This window comes from Fulmarus glacialis, unplaced genomic scaffold (assembly GCF_000690835.1).
Source record: "Fulmarus glacialis isolate BGI_N327 unplaced genomic scaffold, ASM69083v1 scaffold25398, whole genome shotgun sequence".
Classification (NCBI taxonomy): Eukaryota; Metazoa; Chordata; class Aves; order Procellariiformes; family Procellariidae; genus Fulmarus; species Fulmarus glacialis.
Window position 1 is genome coordinate 1 of NW_009227971.1, and position 23,503 is coordinate 23,503.

The 23,503-nt window shown below is 37.1% G+C and overlaps 1 protein-coding gene across 1 annotated transcript in view; it reads left to right on the forward strand.

Moving 5' to 3' along the window:
- Positions 1–13,964: 13,964 nt before the first annotated feature.
- The window catches only part of NCOR1 (nuclear receptor corepressor 1), a 59,455-nt gene continuing 49,916 nt past the window's right edge, over positions 13,965–23,503 (forward strand). The window contains exons 1-3 of the mRNA XM_009583342.1: positions 13,965–14,072; positions 20,701–20,883; positions 22,787–22,900. Of these exons, the coding sequence (XP_009581637.1) occupies positions 13,965–14,072; positions 20,701–20,883; positions 22,787–22,900 (405 nt within the window). The remainder of the gene's footprint in view (positions 14,073–20,700; positions 20,884–22,786; positions 22,901–23,503) is intronic.

The window sequence follows — 23,503 nt, forward strand, 5'->3', positions numbered from 1 at the left end:
AGGGGACGGTGGGGCGGGGGGTGGGCGTGAGAGATGGCCCTTGCGGGGAAGTTTTTGGAGAAATCCCAGAGCATGGGTGTGTTGGGTGTTCATCCCTGTCCTGTAGGTAGGAGAAGTGCAAGTTAAAAAAAAAGAAAAATTTAAAAAAAAAAAAAAAAAGGGGCAGTTCTTCAAAACCGGCCACTCGGACGCTCGGCCAGGAGTGCATTAGTTCCTGAAGATGTCCTGCTGTCAGAGCTCGTGTGTTGGAGGTGCATCGCGGCCGCCTGCTCCAGCCCCACGTTGAGGTTGTCAGTGGTGGGGAGTTGTTGCTGATGCTGACGCTGAATTATTCATGTAGGACCTGTAAACATCCCCAGCTTCTGTCATCTCTGGGCTGCTGGAGGGCACAATGGAAGTGGCTTTTTCTAGAATTGTTCTGACTTGATGGTAAAGAACTTTGTACTTACTGATTTTTCTGTACTTAAAAAATGCGTGGGTATCAAGTCGGTTGCAGTTAGACAAGATTCTAGATGGATGTACGTACTGTTAGTGTTAGACAGGCTCAAGTAAGTAAGTAGGTAGTCTGAACAATCTATTGTTGTCCAAAACCTATTTCTTCTTGTTTCACAGATGTGGTCTTAGCAAGTGTATTACCTTTTCATGACTGTAAATATTGGAGTAACCTAAGAATAAAAAAAAGGACAACTTATTACAATGAGAAGGGGATGTCTAGTTCTGAAGACTTGGTTTTGTGGCAGCATTTTTGTATCGTGCAGTATTTTTAGTATAGCACTATAGTTATGAACTAGTAGAGCTCAGGTAGGGATTTTTATCCCGTACAGTATGACTTGAGGGGAAAAAAACGGTGCTATTATAAAAAAACATTACTCTTGTGATAAGTAGGATGGCCATGGGCACAGCGTAAGTGCCTGAATAAGTGGACACATAGCGTTGTGTCACTGCACATGAGGACCATGCAGATCTGTTGCAATTTTGCACTGGAATTTTATTCTGCAGAATGTTGTTATTCCTGATTAACTAAACAACCTTGACATTTGGAAAGGAAGTATGTAATATTTGAAGTGGGTTTCTAGTTAGCTGAAATCTAGTGTCTTGTGTTGGGGGATGAAGGACCTTCGTGCTTATCCCAAGGATTCAAAAGTTCAGAGGAAACAAGCCAACTACAGTGACCCTTTTTGCGAAAGCATGGTTAATTTTTTCTTTACATCGCTTTTCTATGTGATATAGTATAGGCTGCTAAGGAAAAAAGTTCTGTTTTGCTTTATGTGCAGTATAATTTGCCTATTTGAAATACACTGTTTGATGTTGGTCACTAAGACACCTAAGCTTGTTACTGAAACACGGGAAAGAGCAACTGAAACATGGAGAAGAGCAGCATTTTGGAATCTTTCTAAGAGTTATAATGTGCATTTTTTTAAACGTGTGGAGAGGATATTACAAGTTTTTGCTTCCACAAGTGTTACTTCTCTCTAGCTTATTAGTTATTGTACGAATCAATTAAAAGTAACTCTCCAGATTGAAATTACATGCACAAAATTGGAGTATATTCACTTTTCTAGATTGTGCTGCTGCTGATTTATTTTAAATACACTGTATCTCCTACAACCACTCACTTCAGTTGCTCATTCTGGGCATACATTTTTTTCATTGTGATCTAAAGGGATCTAGAAAATTCTCTCAAACTGTGGTAAAAGTAGGGACAGACTCTAAAGCTTCCTTTCAGTTTCTCCCCTCTAGTCCCCTTCGACAGTTCTTGTGGTTCTCTAACTGCATCTTCTAAGTTATTTCATTTTTCAGTTACAGCGTGAGTGAGAGATGCTCACAGGGAAGGGAAGCTGACTCTGCTTCAGCTACTGTTAAATGCATAAAAATTACTGAAAATGTCTTCTGTATTAGAGGAAAAATATTTTCTTTTTTTCAGTATTATGTTCTTAATGTTGGCATTTAACTTACTCTTTCAAAGCTCTCAGCCAAAGTTTTGGTGAAATGTTTTATTCCTCTTCTTTTATGCTTGCCTAGAAAATGGTTTTAGTGAAGGTTTTCTTGCATGATCAAAAATACTATTCACAGTTCTAGTGTGCGTAGCTACTTAAATTTAAGATTTTAACAATTGTTTAAGCTGGAAGGGATCTATGCCTCATGCAGGTGCACTGCAACACAGTACAATCTTGAGAACAGACTAGTAACCAGACAGTGGTTTCATAATGCAAACAAACGTTTCCTGGATGCCAGTCTTGAACTCTTCAAGTCAAATCTGAATCAGTGTTTCAGATGACAAGCTATTAACTGAAAGTGTTACCTTGTCTCTCTACTGTAAATGTTCCAGATAAAAATTCTGACCTATGCGAGACTGCTGTCTGTAAATATTTACTTTGTGCTATTTCTAAATTATGCAAATAGCCAGGAACATGCTGAATATATCTTCCATTTTAGTTTCTCTCTCCTTCAACGATTCTCCATCTAGTAGTGGTGTTTTGTGATGTTCCCTTCCTCTTCTGTGCTAGTTCAGTGTTTATCCACCATCTGTTAAATGACTACCACAGTCTGGGCCTACTGGGGCTTAAGTTTAGTGAGTTGGTGTGCACACAGAAAGCTCTATCTTACCTTGGAGCTATGTTTCCTCCCAGTATCCTAAGAGAGATTTCTATGTCCTTGAATAGCTTCATGTCTAAACCACTCATGTAATGTTGCCACTCCCAGACTGATTTGATATGCAGTTTTTTTCTTCAGGCTTAAGGAGGATGTTGGTCTATGTGGTTTTGAAGTCAGTGACTTCACCTGCTTATGATTACAAAGGGTATTGCAAAATTAAGATACAAAGATGCATCAGCCATCTCTGAAAAATCCTATTGTTCATAACTCTCAGTAGTAAAAAATCCAGAAATGAAATTTTTATGCAGACAGATTACCTGGACAAACTGTTGACCAGGACTTAAAAATTCTGTGCACGTTGAGTGACTAGTCTTGGGTAAAACTGAAAATGAAAATACATTCACAAAGATGGCGAGGGAAAGAACACCTATAAATGAAAAAGGATGAGATAAAGTATAAAATATGCTTGAACTAGTATGATGTCTCTCTTAATAGCTCCTTTCATGCCATACATTCAGTTGTGCCTTATGCTGTGCTGCAGGGAAAGGGCATTTTGTTAATTCTCTTTGTAGTCTTCATGAAGTCAGAGGCACGCTTGTCCTGTTGAGAGTTGAAAACAGCCGCAGTAGCGTTCCCTGGCTGCAGGGCAGAGGCCACATGCTCCGCGTGAAACGTCTGCTGGGCCATTACTGGTGGGTTTCCTGGGCAGAACCTGGGGCTGCTTTGAAAAGCGGATGCTTTCCTAAATGCATTAAAATACATTCATGTTTCAAGGAAGACGTCTAACAAATGTGAATATAAATCAACTAGGAAACCTACTGATTCCTGTCCAGTTTGTCGGTGTTAGAAAGTTAAGCCCATGTATGTTCATTACAAGTTCAAGTGCTGTTCAGCAAACTAGATAGGTCTATATTATTGCAGTTCAGCTGTACTCTTCACCTCATTATGGTAGTTTTGGGAAAAAAAAGAAGATGAATTAGTTTAAATCAAAAAAATTGTATATACTTGGTTATCCACTGTAGAGTTTTGTCTCAGGTTCATATTCTTCAACTCTTGTTTCCGTTTTTGTGCTACCTGAAGTGCTGTATTGACAGAGAAGGGGTGTCTGAAAGGTGGGAATTTTTCCATATAATCAGTGTAATTTCATGGTTTAGCTTTCTTGGAATGTTATTCCCAAAACCCTTCTTAATAAATGTGGTCACTTACCTGTTCCATTATAGCCATTATTTCTATAGGGGCTGATGTTTCACTATGGTCTCAAAGATCAGGCTTACGCATATGTAGAACCTAGAAGTTCTGGGGTTTTTTTTTTCACAGATATAAAGGTTTACTTATACCATTCGTAGTTCAAGATGTCTTCCATTCTTTGCTTTTTTCTGTAACCTAGAGGCTGTTGTGTGAGTCTCAATTGGAGTTATATTTTTATATATTGTTGCATTCCCTGTGAAATAGAACATCTCAAACTTAATCATAAATGTAATAACAATAAACTTTGTTTCCAGAAGGCCCTGGAGTATCTGAGTAGACCTAGGCATTGCTCTTATGTACAGTAAAAAAGTTTTCTTATTTTAATCTTATTTTTAGCTAAAATCTAGACTTGATTTTATCTGAACCCAATCAACTGAGGGGAGTGATGAGGCTGATACTTAGTTTGTCCTGAACCCCTCTTTATAGTATGTGTTTTCTGTTATAATACATCCTATGGAGCTGAGGGTTTAGTCAGTATGGATTAGTGAAGTTATATTTCCTTTTGCAAACCAAAGCTGTTTTAAAAAGCTGCCACTAAGATATGCTTTTGATAATGAATGAACTACAGGGAGAGGCTGGAAACTTAAAACTGTGACCACATAATTTCTTGCATGCTAGATGATGTCAAAAGCAGTTTTACCTGCAGACAGATTAACAGTGGAGGAATAAATTCTTGTGCAGTAGCTGTTTTTAAAGTGCCTATGCTTTCAGGCCAAGATGGACAAGCAAAAATTGTTGTTTTGAAGGAATATTTTATGCATAGTGTATGATATATATGAAGTTTGAGATCATCATGGTTATTTCTAAATCATAGGTGAAATGGGAGGAAATAGGTGAATTTGAGTAAAACTCATTGAGTTGTTGGGCACTGACTCATGAGTGAGGATGACTTGCCGAAGAAGGTTGTCATAGTTCTTATCACCGCTGTTTGCATAGCATCTCTTGAACCTCTTGCATGCTACCAACTGGTACCTTGGAGGATGTTTGGGTTGGTTTCTGTTTCACCGTATAGTTTTGTGGGTAAAGTTTGAATGCTTCAGTTGATGTTTCATAACCAGTTGAATTACCCCTGTGGCAGGGATGGGGTCCATCAGAAGGGGTAAGGTAGATGTCTGGGATTTGGGAGCTGCTGCAGTTATCTCAGAAAAAAGCTGTCTCCCTTTGTGAATGAGAGACCTTATCTCCGCACTGTTTGGACTTTGTAGGGTTTGCTTTGGATGTTCAATTCTGTAGCTTTGGTTTTTGGTCTTTGGCACATGAAAATTTTCTGCATGTTGTTTGCTATGAAAACCAAAATATGTTTTAAATGTCTTTAGAATACAAAGTGTCTAATTTTCTATGATACACTTTTAAAACCAAAAAACATTGTAAAGTTTGTAGCCTTCTTTGGTTTAAATCATTGCTCAGTGGTACTTTTAGTCAAGGAAATGTCTACAGCCTTCATTTCCATTTCTGAATGGAGGACTTCCTCCTCCATTCTGGATAGTTTTGGTTTTATTGTGACCCTCCTTGGCAGAGGAGAGCTGGATAGGCTTCTTCACAATCAGCAAGTGCTATTCCTCGATAAAACTCAGAAGAGGAGGTTTCCTCCCTCAGGGATTCTCTGTATCCTGGTGTGTTAGCATGTTAACTCATGAGCGGTTGCTGAAAATATATACTCTTATTTGAAATGTATGCACTCAGCACCCCTTTTTTTGTAAGGCAGGTGGGTAGCTGATTATAAACTTCCTAAGATGTTAACACAGTCTTATTTTTTTGCTGTTATGATTCCTCCATATAATATGGCAAAGCTGTGTATAGCTTGGGTCTTGATATCATGTATTAGCAACTTTTCTTCAAGCTCATAAATTACAGAAGAGATTAAAATAGAATTTCCTGGAGAAGAGTATCTTGTCAGCTGAATTTGATCGACCCCATTTTGGTAGAGCACAAATTCTATTTGTATTTGTAGTTACCTAGCAGAAGAGAGAGAAACTCTTATTTAAAGATAAAGTATAACAACGTGATCCTAAGATTTGGCAACAGTTGGGTTGTAAATTGCATATGCAAGTATGCAACCAATATTAACCTTTTGGAATGGCAACAAAAATATTTTTTAAGTACTCTTTTAATACTTATTTAATATTTAATGTTGCAAAAGCTATTACTTAAGTACTTTAAGGAGCTGGTAGTCTCTTAATGGAAAATCTTTTTCTAATTTGAAGTATAAAATCCTATTTTAATTTTTTAGCTTTCTTGATGCAGATGGAAAAGTCATGTTAGTATAGAGTAAATGTGACATCTTGAATTGACTGCTGAAATGCTCCTTGACTTCCATCACTTCTGTAATTGGCTAAATTAAAGTATACCATGCTTCCATGTCACGTAGAATATGAGTCAGACACTGTATAGCATAATTGTGAGTTAATGCTTTGGATGTTCAGAAATAAGATGATATTGTATGCTAGTGGAAATTTCAGGGTGTGAGAAGGGTCAAATTCAGATGTTTGGGCTTTTCCTGGCATCTTTTTTCAAATACTCCCATTGCTGTATTTATGGCTTGATTCATATGACATTAATAATTAATGGAGAGAATGTTTTTTAGTGTTGCTAGTAAAACACAGCCTTATAGATGTTAATTTTTTTTTTTTTTTTACTGTATTTCTAGCAGGGGTAGAAATAGCAATTTTTACGTCAATAACCTTGTGAGCAGAGGGAATGCAACTATGTGAGACTGAAGTTCTCAGGAATTTATGGTATATTTTCAACGTCTGTCACAGAAGAAGAAAAAGCATTTGCACATGCAGAATTGTCACGGAAAATTGAGCAGTTGTGCTCGACTTGGAGAAAGTATGTTCATTGTTTCTGTTCATTCTAATAGCATATGCCCATATGCTTTCACTACAAGCTTCTCTACAAGAGTATTCTGCAACATAAAACTGAGTGGAAAAAGATTAAAGAAACTGTGGAAGAGGTCCTGAGCTTTGAGGATGATGTCTCTCTTCTGCAAAAACAGGAAGCACAGTATTCTGGAACATGTTTAAATAGCCGTTACTTAAACTGTCTTTAATTTCAGTGTTGACCTATTAACATTTTTTGCTTGTAGCAGGCAAAGAATCTTTCATCTTTTGGGGGGGGTATGCCCAACAGATTTTATCCAAGCACACCTGTAAGCTTGGATATTGTAGCAGGAATACTCTTCCTTCAATTCTTGTTTTAAAACACAAAATTATCTTAAATCTGCTCGGGTATCAACCTTCTGGTAGGTTCTTGAACCTGTATCTTTTAGGATTGTCCTATCTAATGATCCTGTAGGTAATTTTCTCACCATCCCATCCCAGTACTTTGCAGTATTTTGTATAATCAAACTTGAAGAGTTAACATAGATCAGTTTGAACCCAAACTACTTTTCTTTATCACTAATTTTTGTCATTGTTTTTCTGAATAACTGTCATATGACTATGCTGATAATTGGACATTAAGGCAGTGACTGAAGAACTAGTAACTGCTCTTGAAGTGTCTAGTGCTTTTTTAGTTAAGACTTTTAGACTAAGTCAGTCCTAGCTTGTAATGGTACCATTAATGTTCTGAGCATTGGAGTTTCAGATGATAAGTAAAACTTAGCCTTTTACTGTGTCTGTTAGTTTGAATAAATAACTTTTTATATGGAGGTTGGACCCATTAAGCTATTTTTAGAAATCTGTCAGAAACGTACATGTTAGTATTTTCTTGTGTGTGGCATATCCCCAAGGTGAAATTCAATGTTTTTGCTTGAGTGTTTGAACAGATTTATGATTATCTGACAAAATAAAAAAAATACTAGGAAGATTTGTTTTGCAAATCTAGCCATATACTTGAGGGGTTTTACTTATGTGAATCTCAACCTGTAATTTTGTGTTGTTGTATGTGAATTGGAGTGTTGTGTCTTGAAGGTACAGACACAGGTCTGTAATTCATGAAATCTAGTCATTGTGGTTTAATAGGTTGGTCCTTAAATATGGCCTGCTTTGTTTTGTTTTTTTTTTTTCATGAGATTGTTTCATTACCATTTTATAAAGTGAAATCACAGAAGGAATTGTTCACAAGTATTGTTATCATGCTTTGGATAAAGCCTTTCTAACCACTGCTGAAACAGTCTTCATTCTTCTCTTCATTCACTCTTCATTTTCTCACCAGAGTAAACTTTGAATAAATATCCCTGAATTAATTTTGTGATTCATTGTAGATCCCCTGCGTAAGGCAGAGCCTTCCTTGTTCTGCCATAGGTTAGTTACATCAGAGTTCAATTTACTAAGGCTGCTGATTTAAAAACAAAGTCCCTCAACTCAGTTTAAGCCTTATATGACTGAAATCTAATTCTTTACACTCTTTATATCACGCTTAGTTTGCTCAAAAACAAGTTGAAGAAAATTCCCAAAAGGATGTGAAATTTAATTAGCAAATGTTGGTTAAGTACTTCAAGATGGCATGAAAATTACTCTAAATGCAAAAGTGTTAGCTTGTTTCATATATGTGAAGAAAAACCAAGTCTACCCATGAGACTGGTCTTTTATCTGTGAAAGTGAATATAAGAGTAGGAGACAGGGTATTCCAGCAAGTGGGGCTGTGGTTCCACAGACAGCGAGTAGGTAACTCTGCCGTCCTTCTGGCCTCTTGACCCCTTCCCTTCTGCTGGTGTAAACATCTGTGTGGCCATGCATTGAACAGTTTTGGGGAACTGGCCTGCTAAAAATAGTTACAGTTTTTAACCTGCTGTATTTTCCTGAGTGAGGAACCACTTTTCTCGGGCAGTGCCAGCTTTTGCCTGCTTAAAGTGCTGCAGGACTTGAGTCTTATTTCTGATTCAGTCATTGACTGTTTCCTGGGTAGTCTTTGATAGATTTCTTAACCTTTCTGTGACTCATTTTCCCATGTATATACTGAAGATAGTATGTACTTCTGCTTCCTTCTGAAGCATTTTGAGATCTAGAGATCAAGAGAGATTGTTCAAATTAGTATTGCCTCATAGAAACCAAATCTGAAATTATGCTATGACTGTTGCTGTTATAATACCCAGTTCTAAATTATTTGTAACTTACTCAAAATTCTCCGCATATGACAAATATAAGTGCGAACAGTAGCTTTTAAGGGGAAGTCTGAATCGGATCTGTTCAGTAGTTTGAGCTGGCCAAAGAGAAAAATATTGTCATACCTTTAGAAATAAACATTGTTAAATCATTTCCTTGCCCAAGAAGCTCAAATTAATACAGGGCCAAATATATCTTCACAGTTCCCGAAACTGTTACTCTTGTCACTGCTTTTTCTCAGCTAGGTATCTTCAGACTTAACAGTTTCTTTTTTGACTCTCTGCTCCTACTTCTCCTGTAACTTTTTTTTTTTTTTAATATCCATTTGATACTGCTGGGTTTCCCCATCCCTTATGTTTTACCACAGTCTGGGAATGTCAGTGAAGTGGGACACTATGGCAGGATGGACTGGGTTCGGAAGTACAAAACAAGAAATATTTCTTTCTGCCCCTTCTAATTGTCAGTATTCAGTGAGACAGACAATTTGCCAGCCTGGCTGGCAGCTGTATGAAAGTATTCATGACCTAACTTTATCTTTGTGAGACATTTAAGGCAGAATTCCAAAGTCTGTAACAGTTCTTATAAATGTTTATATGAGAAACTTCTGAAATTTGCAGAATAACGTGAAAAGGTATGAAAATACTTGTCTGAAAAATAGAATCTTGCTGTCATTGACTGAGCAGAGTTGGAAGTTGATTTCTTCTGTTGTACTTTGTCAAGGGTGCTGAAAATGAAGATGAGCAGGCAGCCTCTGTTCTGGCAGAGAAGAGGGAACCAGTGGAAGGAGTGGAGAGGCAGAGAGAGTTAATACCGAGGAGCTTTAAAGGAGGATTCTGATTGGATTTGAGTGGAGCTAGACAAAGTTTGTCATGACTAATGGAAGGATACAGCAGTGAGGAAAGCCTGGATGTGATTGTTTACAGTCAACACACACAGTTACAATTTTATGCAAAAAGACTGCTGTATTTAAACATAATCTGAAGGTATGGAACTTGCAGAGGTTACAGCAGGAAGCTGGCATTGCCCTCACTGACCAAGAAATAGATTGATGAAGAATAATCTGTGTCTGCTGAATACATGCGAGCAGATGCTGAAGAGAGAGGCAGATGCTTTTATATGAAAGGTCATAAGGTTGCCTGCAGAGAAATAAGGGTTGAAGTCAAGTACTTAATCCACAATTGCAGAATTAAGGTAGTAGGGCAGGGAGAGATGAGCAGAATATTTGTGGTAATTCTATACGCAAATATTGGCAAAACTTCCCGCCGACCCCGGAGACTGGGAGGTAAGATGGGGTCTGCAGGGCATGTAGAGAGGTCAAATTAGGAGACTATGCAGGCACATGTAAATGTCTGTAAGAAAGAAAAGGAGGCTTAGAGGGAGGGAATATTGTACTTCAGTGTCATTTTACATGTTGTTGTACTACAGTGTTGATTTTGTCTTGAAAGAAATGAGATCCTGTACAGTATCCCCATCCTTTAGTTCCCTCCCCACCTTGTAATTGCCAATATGTAACCATGTATTTTCCTCTACTGTTACCGTCCTTATCTCTTCCTGCTGTTGTGTCACTTCCCTCGGGGAGGAAGAAGAATGCACTCCCACCATTGATAACTTCATTTTTTCTTTTTTTCCTCTCTTCATTTCCCACCTATCTTATTGAACACAATTATAACCTCTAATGCTGTTTCTGTTGCCTTCCTCTGTTGACTGCTTTTCTTTGTTTTACTTTTTTTTTTTTATTATGATGGTGCTACAAACATGATCATCCTTGCAGTTCTCAGGAGGAAGGCTGTTAGACTGAATGTTTTCATATGTATTATGTAAAACTTGTAGGTTATGAGACATGGGGTTTGAGTTAACATTGCTGGATGGATGAAGGATGTTCATGCTTGTGCGCCGTGCCCCCCTGCTCCCCCTCATCTTTCTATGTCTAGCACAGAATCTGGAGAGACGGTCAGGATCTCTCATTGCTGTTGGTTGTGAAAGTTTCTTATATCAATGAAGATTTCAAGGCTAGCAGTCCTAATACAAACCTAACAATCTGTACACTAAAGTTCTTGTGAATGGAGAAATAGCTTTTATAGCATCATACAAAGTGAGTGTGGATTGAACTTTAAGCACCTAGGTTAGTGATCAACTTGTGGGTTTGACTGAATATTGAGAAGATAAGGAAAAGATGTAACTCGATAGAGAGAAACCAGAAAGGACCTTGAATCATGCAGTAGTTGGCCTATATTTGTGTGTGATTTTCAAGTGGTTGCTCTCTTGATCCCCTCTGCATTCCCAGATTCTTCAGATCTACCTGACTGCGGTCAGCATGTCAGGGAAGAGAATAAGAACAGGATGAGTACTTATTGATACTTTCCCAGAATCTGGTGTACATTTCTGGCTCCCTATGCCTCAGAATGGCTATCACAGAACTAGAGAAGATTTGGAAGTGGTTGACAAAGAACAGCCAGGTAGACTAGGATTCTTCAGCATAGGAAAGATAGGGCTGAAGGGATATGATAGAAGTCTACAGAATCACATGTGCAACGGGGGAAAAAAAGAATATGAAATAGATGTCTGGTCTGTTCCAATGCAAAAACTAGAGATATCAAAGGAAGGTAGTGGGTCCAGAGCACAAAAAAGCTGGTGGTTTCTCATGCGAAGTGCCACTAAACTGTAGAATTTCTTGCAACAAGCAGTCGTGAATGCTGAGAGTTTATACTAGTTCAGAAAACAGCTGGACAAACCAATGGAAGAGAAAGCCATTAAGAAATCTTAAACAGAAAGGCCCTGAGTCAAGGAACCCCGCAAGCTGTGTCTCGGGGAGCCACTAGAAGGCTGGAGAATTTGTTGGGAAAGTACTGGTACGTGCTCCCTAAATGCCTGCTGCTAGCCATTGTCAGTCACAGCATATTGGGCTAACGGAGCTTCGGTCAGATCCAGTATTACTGTCTTTAGTCCTCACTGAAGTTTTTAAGGTGTAGCAGATGTACATATATATAAAATCCAGTTAGTCGTCTTCCACATATTTATGAGGATTGCATCTGAAGCTGGTGAGGTAGCACAAGTTAGGGCATTAGCAATTCATCGAACTACAATTTGTACTTTTGTAACCTTAAATTGTTTAAGCTTCCTTATACCATGGAGCCAGTTGTTCATTTAATAATAAATGTTCACCAGCCTGTGATGGGAGCAGTTATCACGTTAGTAAATGTTTGATTGAGCTGATGGTTAGCTATATGCCATAGTTATACATGGACTTGCATGGAAGTTGAGAGAGAAAAATCAAAGGGATTTTTTTTTGCTGTAGCTGAGCCTTAGGAATACATTTGAGTGTTTAGGTACTATAGCTTACAACTAAGTATCACTATGTATATTAGCAAAAACTGCTTGCTTTCTGACACTGTTTCGTGATTAAATGGAGTACATATGATTCAAACCTATTAGACTGTCATGTAGTTGGTAAAAATGTACTCTAATGAATGCAGTATGAATGATGAAGTATAATAAATGTTAATGGTGAAGAATTTTGTGTTAGAACTTGTCACTTGGATATGAATTATAGATACTATAATAGATATATAGGTACTATAAAGCACACGAGTGACATGTAGTATTGTTTTGAAAGAGAAACTAGTTTTTTCTTTAACTTTTCGTATCTGAAAATCAAGTTTAAGAGGTAAATCTAAATTTGTCTCATTATTCTGATAGTCCAACATGTAAAGCTTTCTTTGGTGGAGAGGTGGGGAAAAAACCCCAAACAGAACAGGAATGATAAAATATGTCAGATAAACTTTAAGATCTGTTTGTATAGCTTGCTGTGTCTAATCCTTTCCTGATTTTGTCTATTGACTGTTAATGGAAAATGCAGTTCAGAAGTATAACTTTACATGTGATGTTTGTGAAAGGCTGCAGATTAACGTGCTTTGAAATGAAGCCATCTAGGCAGGGATCAACAGTTACTTTATTTGAAGGTCTGATGTGTCTGCTAGGCTCTGGACTGGAGGTTGAGAATTTGCTACAGGTCTGATAGAATTCTGCATTTAATACATAGGCTCCAAGGATTACATCTTTTGAGATATCAGAGAGAAATATTTTGTGTTTAAAAAATATATATGTTCTGTTCTTTTGGTTAGAGCCATAATTTACCTGCTGAAAGAACTGATGAGCACAGTGTTTAATCAATGTCTTCTGATCTTCAGCAGTTGAAACTATACACAGCTTCATAGATGCTTGGACTTTGTTAGTGAACTTGTCTGGATTTTTTCAGATTTAAAATCTTCCCCAGATCAGTATGCATTTTGGTGTTCACTGTTAATCTGTAGCTGGAAAATACAACAGAGGCAAAGTAGTCATCAAATGTCAACTAAGCAGGATTGTTTTAAGGCTTTATAGTGTATTCAGTTTCTGGCATCCCATATGAGACAAACTATGCTGTCAATTGAAATAGTGGTTTTTTTCTTTGTGACTGCCTTTTTTAACTAACTACTTCTGTAAAGCTGCTGTTAGATGGTAGTAGTATTTTGGGGCCTGACTAAATACACTGTGGTTTAATGAACTGTAGGTGGCATTGAGTAAAGCAGCCCTAAGACTACCTGAATCTGGAAGTAAGAAACAGTTCATAGAATCCAAAAATTCTGTAGAAGAAACGAAAGTGAACTTCATGTTGTGCTAAAGAAATTTACTGTAAATAAAGAGCCCATCTATAGATAACCTCTTTAACATCTATTTAAAGTGACCTACTTTTCTTTTAAAATCCTCCTAATTCAACTGGTAACTGGTAAAATGATGTATTCCGACAATATAATCCTCAAATCTTTGTGTAGACAATGCTGACATGTCTCATTTTGAGCCCATTTAAGACCTGTTAACATGTTTCAGACTAGAATAACCTATTAAATAAATACATCAGGAAAAAAGCTTTTACTGGTAATGGTTGTTTTGCTTAGGTGACTATGGCTGTAATGTATTGTGAGTACATCTGGTACTTCAGTGCTTATCAGTGATCTTTTTTCCTTTAGGCGGTTTCCTAGAAACATGATTGCTTGCTGGTCTTGATCTCACAGCTTTGTGAAGACTACTTCTCTGATAATGTCAAGTTCAGGCTACCCTCCTAACCAAGGAGCATTCAGCACAGAACAGAGTCGTTATCCTACTCACTCTGTCCAGTACACCTTCCCTAGCACCCGACACCAGCAGGTAAGGAGACATGAGGGTTGCAAATTTAGCAAGAGTATAATTCGGGTGTTTGCTGTGCCAAATGTTTTTTGTTGTTGTTGTTGTTTTTAATCCAATGTAATACAAGTTGTTCACATTTGAAAACAGTAGAGTTGCAGACCAGTATGCCCAGTTAAAGCTGACTGGGGAAATCTGTATAGCAGTGTTTTTTGTGCCTTTGGAGTTTGGCTCTTGCATTAAGGCTGATGGGTCTACTCATTCAAGTATATTGTGTCTTTGAATGAGGGTCTGACTATGGTGTAACTTCTGGCAAGTATAATCTGTAGGCATGTACTGCTCCTTGGTTCCTTCTGAAGTATTACCTTGAAAGGATATAATTACCTGTTCAATTATGTCTTTCTGCAATGCTGTTGCTGAAATTATTAAAATCCCTGACTACCATTGACTGCAGTTTTGGCTTTTTAAAGTTTTTGGGTTTTTTTTTTTCTTTCTTTTTTACCCCTTCTTTCTTTTTATGTAGACTAGTATTAAAAAATGCTTTATAAAAGTGTGAAGGTATCCTAAATAAAACCCTACAGCTTGTCAATATTTCCTATTATTTAACATTTGTAAATCTGCTCAAACTGGCAAAACACTTCTTTAGAAATTGACCTGTCTAGAGACTGTACATTGAGAATCTTGTCTCCTCAGTAGGTTGAGTCTTTATGATTCTTACTTCCTCTACTTTTTTTTCATGTTGAAAAATCAAGTATAAATAAATGCTCAAAGTGGCAAAGGAAGTGTTTTGCCTGCTGAGAACTTCTGCCGGTGTTGCTTAGGTAAATAGTTGCTTAGGTTTGTGTTGGTTTGTTTTCCCCTCCGTTTTTTTTTTTCTGAAAGCAGTGCATTTTGCTTCTTCAAGATTATATATGTATCTGCTTTTTTACTTGTTTTTTGTCGGAAAACTGAGTTTTATAATTCTATATCTATATCATGGGGAATTAATATAAACTTCCTGGTTTTATCATTGCTTTCTCGTAGTTTGAATAAATTCACTAGGGATGGTGTTCATAAACTTTTGTTGTAGTTTTGCTTTAATTTATTAATGTTTAGTCATCATAATAAATTTGACCAGCTAAGTGTGTCTGAGTCCGTATACATTGATAGCAGCAATTTTCCAAGAATATGTAAATAACCTGTCTACAGTTAGTATAGATTTAATATGAATGCAGTGTTCTGGGTGTAACAAATCCTTTGAGACACTAGGCTCTTGGGGCATTTGTGGGTACTAAATTTTTATCCGGAATTAATCTCCTATTAGGCCCAGGAGCGTAAGAAGTGAACCCATAGTAATCTTTCCTTCTTCTATGTAAGGAGTAATGGGCTAGATTATCTATAAGCTACATGTAGTTCTTGACAAAATCTGTGTGCAAGGTGGAGAATGTGAATCTGAAATGTAAAAACTTGTGTTACACCCTGAATTTTTTCTGAAGCAGCTGTACTAGTGCTTCCAGCTAGCAGTGTTCTGCTAGCCAGAATTGGGGTAATGGATTTCTAAGAATCTCCTACTTGGTCATTTCTGCTGAGCATATATTCTGCCGTCCTGTGCTCTGTATGGCATGGTAGGCTGTGGAGGACTAGCTGTTGGCTTTAGAACAGCTCAAGTTTCCCTCCTTTTAATGAAATTCTCCTCCTGCTACAGATACTTTCGATGTTTTGTTCTACTTACATGTTTGCAAAAGGAAATTCAAGAACTGGAGCTTTTTGGCTTGCTCCGTATTTATTTTTAGATAATTTGTAAAAACTAAATCTTACGGGTAATGACCTATTGCACGTCTTGTAGAGCTTCTCTTCGGTTAATGTCAGCATACAAATAAATTGTCTTGTACCTCCCTTTGATTTTAAATTATATCAGTCAGAAGATTCATCTTGTCTGACTCTTAGTCCTAATTAATAGCATTTGATATAAAAATGTCTTGAGGTGGTAACAGAAGGAATTGCCTCAGGGTTCTGAAATATATTCTCAGTTTACCACTTAGTAGTTGGATGTGCAAAACTGATTTTAAAGGATTTTTTTTTTTTAAAGGATTTTTTTTTTTTAAAGGATTTTTTTTTTTTAGAAGATATTCTTCTGCTGCTGACTCATTTGTGTTTTGTTAGAAGTTGTTAATAAGCTAGGTGGAATTCTTAGCATAACTATTTAGTCTCTTTAAAGTTCATTTAAAACTTAGAACTGCCATTTACAAACTTCTGTTTTTTGAGCTGAAATAAGGCTTTGGTGATCTGGTCTTGGTCTGTATTTAATAACTTCAGAAGTGATCATTCCATGACACCAAAAGCTTTTGATTCAGTCTTCTGCACCTTTGTTCTTGTTAACATCAGAAGTGTGTTTCATTTAGGAATTTGCAGTTCCCGATTATCGTTCGTCTCACCTGGAAGTCAGTCAGGCAACCCAGCTCTTGCAGCAGCAGCAGCAACAGCAGCAACAACTTCGGCGCAGGCCTTCCTTGCTTTCTGAATTTCACCCGGGCTCTGACAGGTGAGGATGCTGTTTTTGAAGTATGTGAACAGGAATCTTCTATGAGTCTGTGCTTTCTGTAAAGTTAGTTTTAACTTTTGAGTAGAAAGGTTTTTCAGTTTCACAGTTTTTGCCTAAGTACTTGACTTTATTAATCGGTGCTCCATTGTTATAACAGTGTCGGTCTCCTGCGTTTGAGTGTTCTAGCTGTTGTGTAATTCCTCAGTCCCTTTGGCTTAACTAATATATTTGTTTCACAGACAGGAAGTGACAGTGCTTCGCTTTTCCCACACCTCTCCTAGCAACGCTGTCAGTAAACTTCTGAGAATCCAAGTGCATATTGCAAACTTTTTAATGCTGTTTAGGGTAAAAGTGTGTAAAGTTTGTAACTTCGTATAACTTAATTTTGCTGAGGAGAAGCAACAAGTGCAAGAGTTATTACAGTGTGAATATTACCTGTCATATTTCCTAGATTAGGCTTGCTTATTCAACAGATGGTATCTGTGTGGCTGGGCAAGTATGCAACAACAGAGCTAATTGGGTATTTTAGTTGTAAGAATTGTAAAACACTGAAATGTGGCACAAAATGGGCTTCTAGGCACAGAGGACTAAATCAGAGTGTATGCTACTTTTGGCAAGACACTTGACAGCTTCATGTCATTTGTTCTAAATACCCTTTTTGTCAGTCTCGTATACCAATCCTGGCTCTGTGTAAGTAGATGCAACTGATCTGGGTCCAGTAGGTTAACTGAGGACAAGTGTAGTGGACAACTACAATGAATCATATGTTGTAATTTAGTTTCAGATTGGTAATACCTTATTTCTCAGTAAAATAGGTTACTTCATGGTGGATATTGGTGAATGTTCAAACATATCTTAATATCACTGTAAGGTTGATAGGTTCGAGAAAGTTTTCAGACCGTATTAAGCGTTCATTTGATTATGAATATCCTGAAGAATATTGGACATACTTTGAAAACCAAATTTGGAAATTAAGAACCCACTACAGATCAGAATAAGATTAACTGGGCTGTAGTAAGTTAGCAGGAATATGCTTCTGTTTAGGAGAGAGGTTACTATATGATTTATGCACCTCAATTCTTCAGCATATTAGTATGCTGATGTACAGTCGTAAGCAAGTGTTATTGCTTGTAACAACATTTTTTTTTCTTGGACGCTTAGTAAGTGTATCTGCTAGGAGCAACTTTATATGCTGGATTATTGCTAGCAGTTTATTTTGGCTGTAACTGAGCTATCTGGTTCTGAACAAATATTAGTGATGAATGTTATGTAAATACTGGTCTAGCTTAAAATCTCATTAGAATATTCCCAGAAATAACTTACGATAGTGAAATCTGGGGCTTGCATATTGCCTTCATTTTATGTCACCAAAATGTCAGTAAGGCTCTGTGTTAGTGCTGCAAATCATAGTAGCTTTTAGAGTTCTCAAAACTTCAGTTTATAGTAGAAGTAAACCCTCCCTCCGGCCCCGCATTGTAAATTTGTAAAAGTTTATTCAGTAGTTCTGGCAAAATACAGGAAACTACTGTAATCTCTTCAGTGGCACTTCATAGGAAGATGTTGAAGCCTATGAGGTTCTTTTATGGATATCCTGTGCGTTGCACTGTAAAGAAGCTAGTGATGCTGTTCTTTTGCGTTTTTTTCTGAGAAGGAGGAGTTTTTAAATGACTCATGGATTGAATCAATGACTGTTTCTGTGATATAGTAGCATTTTAGTAGACATCAAGTTCTAAATAGACTCATGGCTCATTTCAAGCATTCTGTGTATATTTAAAAATTATTTGACTGCAAGAATGAAATAATGGAGCTGTTGTGGCCATGTGTGTTCAGTGGAATATAGTACTATATCTCATGGATTTTTTTTGTTTATAATTTGAATCAGAGCTTTGATTTGAACAATATCATTGTAGCAGTGGTAAGTTTCTATAAGGGTTTGTAATGATAGGCACGCATTTAAACAGTGTCTTTTAAGATTCAGGTTAACTTTCTCTTTTTCAATGCATTTTAGCTGTTGTATTTTTGAAGATCGTACTTAAAAACATTTGTCTGCCTTCTGTTTAGAAGGAGCTTCACTAAATTGCATCTCCTGTACATTTGAAAAGGGTTGAGGAACACCAAATAGTTTTCTTGTACCGAAAGCGTATATTTTAATAGTTTATCTCTTCTGTATATTAGGCCTCAGGAAAGGAGAACTGGATATGAACAGCAATTTCATCCAGGTCCATCTCAGACAGATCATGATTCACTGGAATCTAAGCGACCACGTCTTGAACAAGTCTCTGATTCCCATTTCCAGCGTGTCAGTGCAGCTACTGTCTTGCCTTTAGTACATCCTCTGCAGGAAGGGTTGAGATCTGCGGATATTAAGAAGGTAAAGCCATTTTCTGTTATGATGCTGAAGGTGTGACTTCCTATGTTGCACTGAGCTAATAAATTTTTTTCTGTTAGGTAATTTTTTAATTTGTTTAGGTTTATTCTTTAATCCCAGAAATTTAATTTTACCCAGTGGTCATGAGCCAGTGTTATTCTTTTATAAAAAGAACAAGAAGATAAGTCTGCCTTAAACACAGTAAAGAGACTGGAGTTCTGAGTTGCCACGACACTCTAAAGTCATTAAAATCTCAGTTGCAAAATTATTATAGTACAGTACATGAAATATTTCTGCTTTTCAATTGAAAGCTGCTGGCAAATGCATGCAAGTCCATTTTTTTCTGTAATGAATATTTGTACTGAATGGTCAAAGTACTCCTCTCTGCTTCCTCTCCCTTTTAAGCATTTGAAATGAATCTGCTTATTTACATAACATTAATTATACTTGTCACTGTCTCATTTTGGGTAAATCTAGGGCAATCGAGTTTGGTGTGGATATTTTCTATTGTAGATACTGAATATTAATTAGAGCAACTTGTATAGAGCAGACAAATGTCTCTTAAATGAATATTTAATATCTTCTCTCATGCACGCACACAAGCACACAGACACACACCAAAAAAGTGGTGTGTAGTGGGTGTGACTTCTGAAGGTGAGTGCTCAAGTTTCTAAACTCAGATCGTTTAAAGTAAAATTTCACCATATGGATTCAAAAGCTAATAGGCACCAGATTTTTTAGAAGTTGATTACTTGTCTTGCCTTCTCTCTACCATTCCTTTTATCATGTGAATAAACTGTCTGTGAAGTAAAGTAAAATTACGATAGCATGTGATTTCTTAGTAACTTGCTGTGTTGCATAGCAAAGATAAGATCAAAGGGGGTTGGAGGAATCGAGCTAAGGCATGCAGTGTTAACATGCTTGCATGTAACTGAATTTCTATCCAGACGCTACATATAGAAATCTACTGTCTCAATGTAGAAATACAACCTAATATTATCTAGAGGAGAAGTGGCATTCAGACACGTCATCTTTCAGTCAGATTGGCTTGAATGAGCTAGCATTTGCCAGCTGGGTAGTCATGGAGCATGATTGTCTGAGGACATAAAGACAAGGTACAACAGTGCTGATGTTCGAACATAAAGCATGTTGAAATATGTTGTTTGGAAACAGATTTAAAAAAAAAAAAAAATCAAAGCCAAATGAATAGTGACCTGTCCTCTCTTAAGTCATCACTTCTCTTAAGTCATGTTAAGTTCAAGAGAACTTAACGTTTATAACCACAGCTAACTCCAGATGCACTTTATCAGGCTGGTCATGGTTATCTTCAAGAATATCCTCATCAATATATGTGCAGAGTATTGAGGATTGGCTCTCAAGTAACACTTCCTTTAAACATAAAAGATACTGTTTACATTTATGAAGATATATTTTTAAAAGGGAGATGTTTTGATCTTATTTTGGTTTCAAGGTAAACATTGAAGTGTGCTGTTACTTTTTAAAAATGGACTTTGAAATTACAGTATCATAAATGGGCTGTCAGTTAATTCTAAAATATTTAGAGCATTAATAAACTGAAATATTAAACTTTAAGTTAGATAGCTCCTCAACAGAAATATAGATAACTGGAACTTCTTTTTAATTCATGCATGCTAGTTTGATTACTGAACACTCATTCACATCTTATCAGTATGATGATCTTATCTTATCAGTATGACTGATTTCTCTCAATCTCCCCCCCCCACCTCCTCTCCCCATGAAAGGACCCAGCTTTTGGAGGAAAGCATGAGGGACCATCTTCTCCAATTTCTGGTCAGCCTTGTGGGGAGGACCAAAATGCTTCACCTTCAAAGCTGTCAAAGGAAGAACTGATACAGAGCATGGATCGTGTAGATCGTGAAATTGCGAAAGTTGAACAGCAAATCCTTAAGCTGAAGAAAAAGCAAGTAAGCATAGCAGACACTACTGTTGTTATCTGCCAGTGAAAAAGGTGGAAAACGTCATTTGTTGGTGGTGGTGGTGAATTTTTTTGGTTATGTGAATCAAATGAACAAGTTATAAAGAGAAGGTTATGTATACGATTTTTCTAGAACGTTTAAATAGATTGGATGTCATGTAGTTTTAAACATTTTTGAAAATAGGAGAAAGCCACATAGGAACACCAACAGTAGATGGCTTTATATTTTAAACTTTCGTTAGATGACTAGTGAAACAAGGGCACTGTGACTGTAATTTCAGCTTTAAAGATGACTGCTGGGTGAGGGGAGGCTATCATCTTTCTTCTCCCGCAGTCTGTGCAAAGGGAGAATCCCTTGCATGTGTCTCCAAAACCAGAGCTTGTACAAAAGTCCCTGGATCATCTGCTTTTACAAGGGCAAGAGATCCTAACTGTGGAGCTAAGGTCAGCCTTGGGGGAAAGTGTAGTAGGAGGGGTGCAAGTAAACAGAGAAATAAAGGAGGAAATACCACTTTTTTTAGTACAGTCCTGGCTATGCTTTGCATCAGAGAACTGCACTTCAGGCATGGGAAGCAAAGGAAGTGTTTGCTGGCAGTAGTTGTTGCCTTCCCAGTAGCTGTTGTGGCCAACTAAACCCACCCTTCAATCTAGGCATCTGTTATTCATTGGCAAAAACAGTCCTTGTCTCCTTTTCCTTTTATGACTTTCAAAGATCCAGATAGAAGTAGTGCCAGCTTTAAGGTTTTTTTTTAGTGGGAACTCTGTAGGAAATGAGAGTTACGCTATAGGGTTTGTTAACTTGTAGGTCCAGGATAACAAATAGACAGCGCTCTGGAGCACTGTTTTTATGGTCTGGAAGCATTTAATTACGTCTGAATTTTAATGACCTGTAAAGTGACCTTTAGCAGAAAAACAAAAAAGGATGTCACTAAGTACCTGGCTGTGTGTTAATGATGCTTATCTTTTTGTTTGTTTGTTCACTTTTCCACAAAATCAGCAAGTGCTATGCGTATCATCTATGAAGGTTCATTTGTGCATGTTTGTAGTATGATTTGACTTTAAAAAATGACAAAGTTGCCGTTGCCTGCAATAACTGAGCCTGTTTATTATGGCATTCTGCAAAAATTTTAGATTTTGAATTCTTATGCAGCAATATAGCACATTCTAGCCAGTGTTGTAAGACGGCTTGGATCCCTAGCACCAGAAGTTCTTTGTTGTACGTTTGTGGCAGGCATGGATGAAGGATATTTACAATTAAAAAATGAAGATGTTACTGAATCAGATTTATTTGATGTGAAAGCAAATCACAGCAGTGTAGTAGCTCGGAAAATATTACAGCTTTTTTTGCTTGTTTGGTATTGTAACAACCTTTGAACTTCAATATATGTGGAGTGGTTCATTTCTGCTGTGAAGTACATTTAGAATTATGTTCTCTCTGGATTGTTAGAAAGACTTTTGTACCTTTTTAAAAAAACAGACAGTAGTAATAATGACACTTGAATATCTACAATGTAGAAAGGCAGCTCTGTGGATTACTTCCTCTGTGAGAATGCAGGTTTGGTGTAACTGTTCTCCAAAGTTAATATTTTTGTTTAAAGTTAAATAGTGATAAATTGGAATGCGACAGTGGCTTTAAATGTCAAGCTGAAAGAAGTCTGATTCAATGGATATGAGTCTTGTAAGCAGGCAATTTGGTTTACCAATAGTGCAAAAAATAGTCTTGTTATCATCCCTGTTGGCATTAAAACCATTTCATTCATTTCTTGTCAGTTAAGAGGAGAAATAACAGGCAGCGCTAACTGTTGATCAGATGCATATTTTATCTCTGGTGACTAATTACTGGTAAGGGTAACATGGTTCGGATGGCTGATTTTCTTTCTTTCGTCTCTTAGCAACAACTTGAAGAAGAAGCTGCTAAGCCTCCAGAGCCGGAGAGGCCTGTCTCCCCTCCTCCAGTGGAACAGAAACACCGCAGTATTGTCCAAATTATTTACGATGAAAATCGGGTAAGCGTGCTTTTCAGTTGACTGAGTGTAGCTGTGAATCTGACCCAATGTGCTACAATTCATTATGTCTTAATTTACTTTCGTGGGGCAGTTTTTGCTTCTCCTGTTCTATTGATTCACCCACCCTTCTCTTAATATTCAATTATTTCTTTAAATGAAAGACACTTGCATGACATTTTTATTCTTGATCACAGCATCCTTTTACTATCTTGTAAGCAGTCTAGGGAAACACATCTGTGGATCTCATCTCTAGACTCTTGTGTTGAGATTGATAGATATAGATATATAGACACACACACACACACACATATATATATAGATGTTTGTTTGTGTGTAGATAGATAATATAAAAAAATGCTTCAGAAATTTATCTTGAATTTTCTTTTCCTCACATAAATACTGACAAGCTTGGCTGAACACCCAAAATTTAAATTAGCTGAAGGGGAAAAACTGCATATGTTGTAAGATTCTATGCCTTCTTTTTAAACTCTGACTTCTGGCACTTAAGGTTTGGATAAATGAACAGATATGAAGTAGTATATAGGTGAATTGTGAGCTGGTGTTGCATAAGTGGTGAGAAAAATACAAGAGCTCAGTAATACT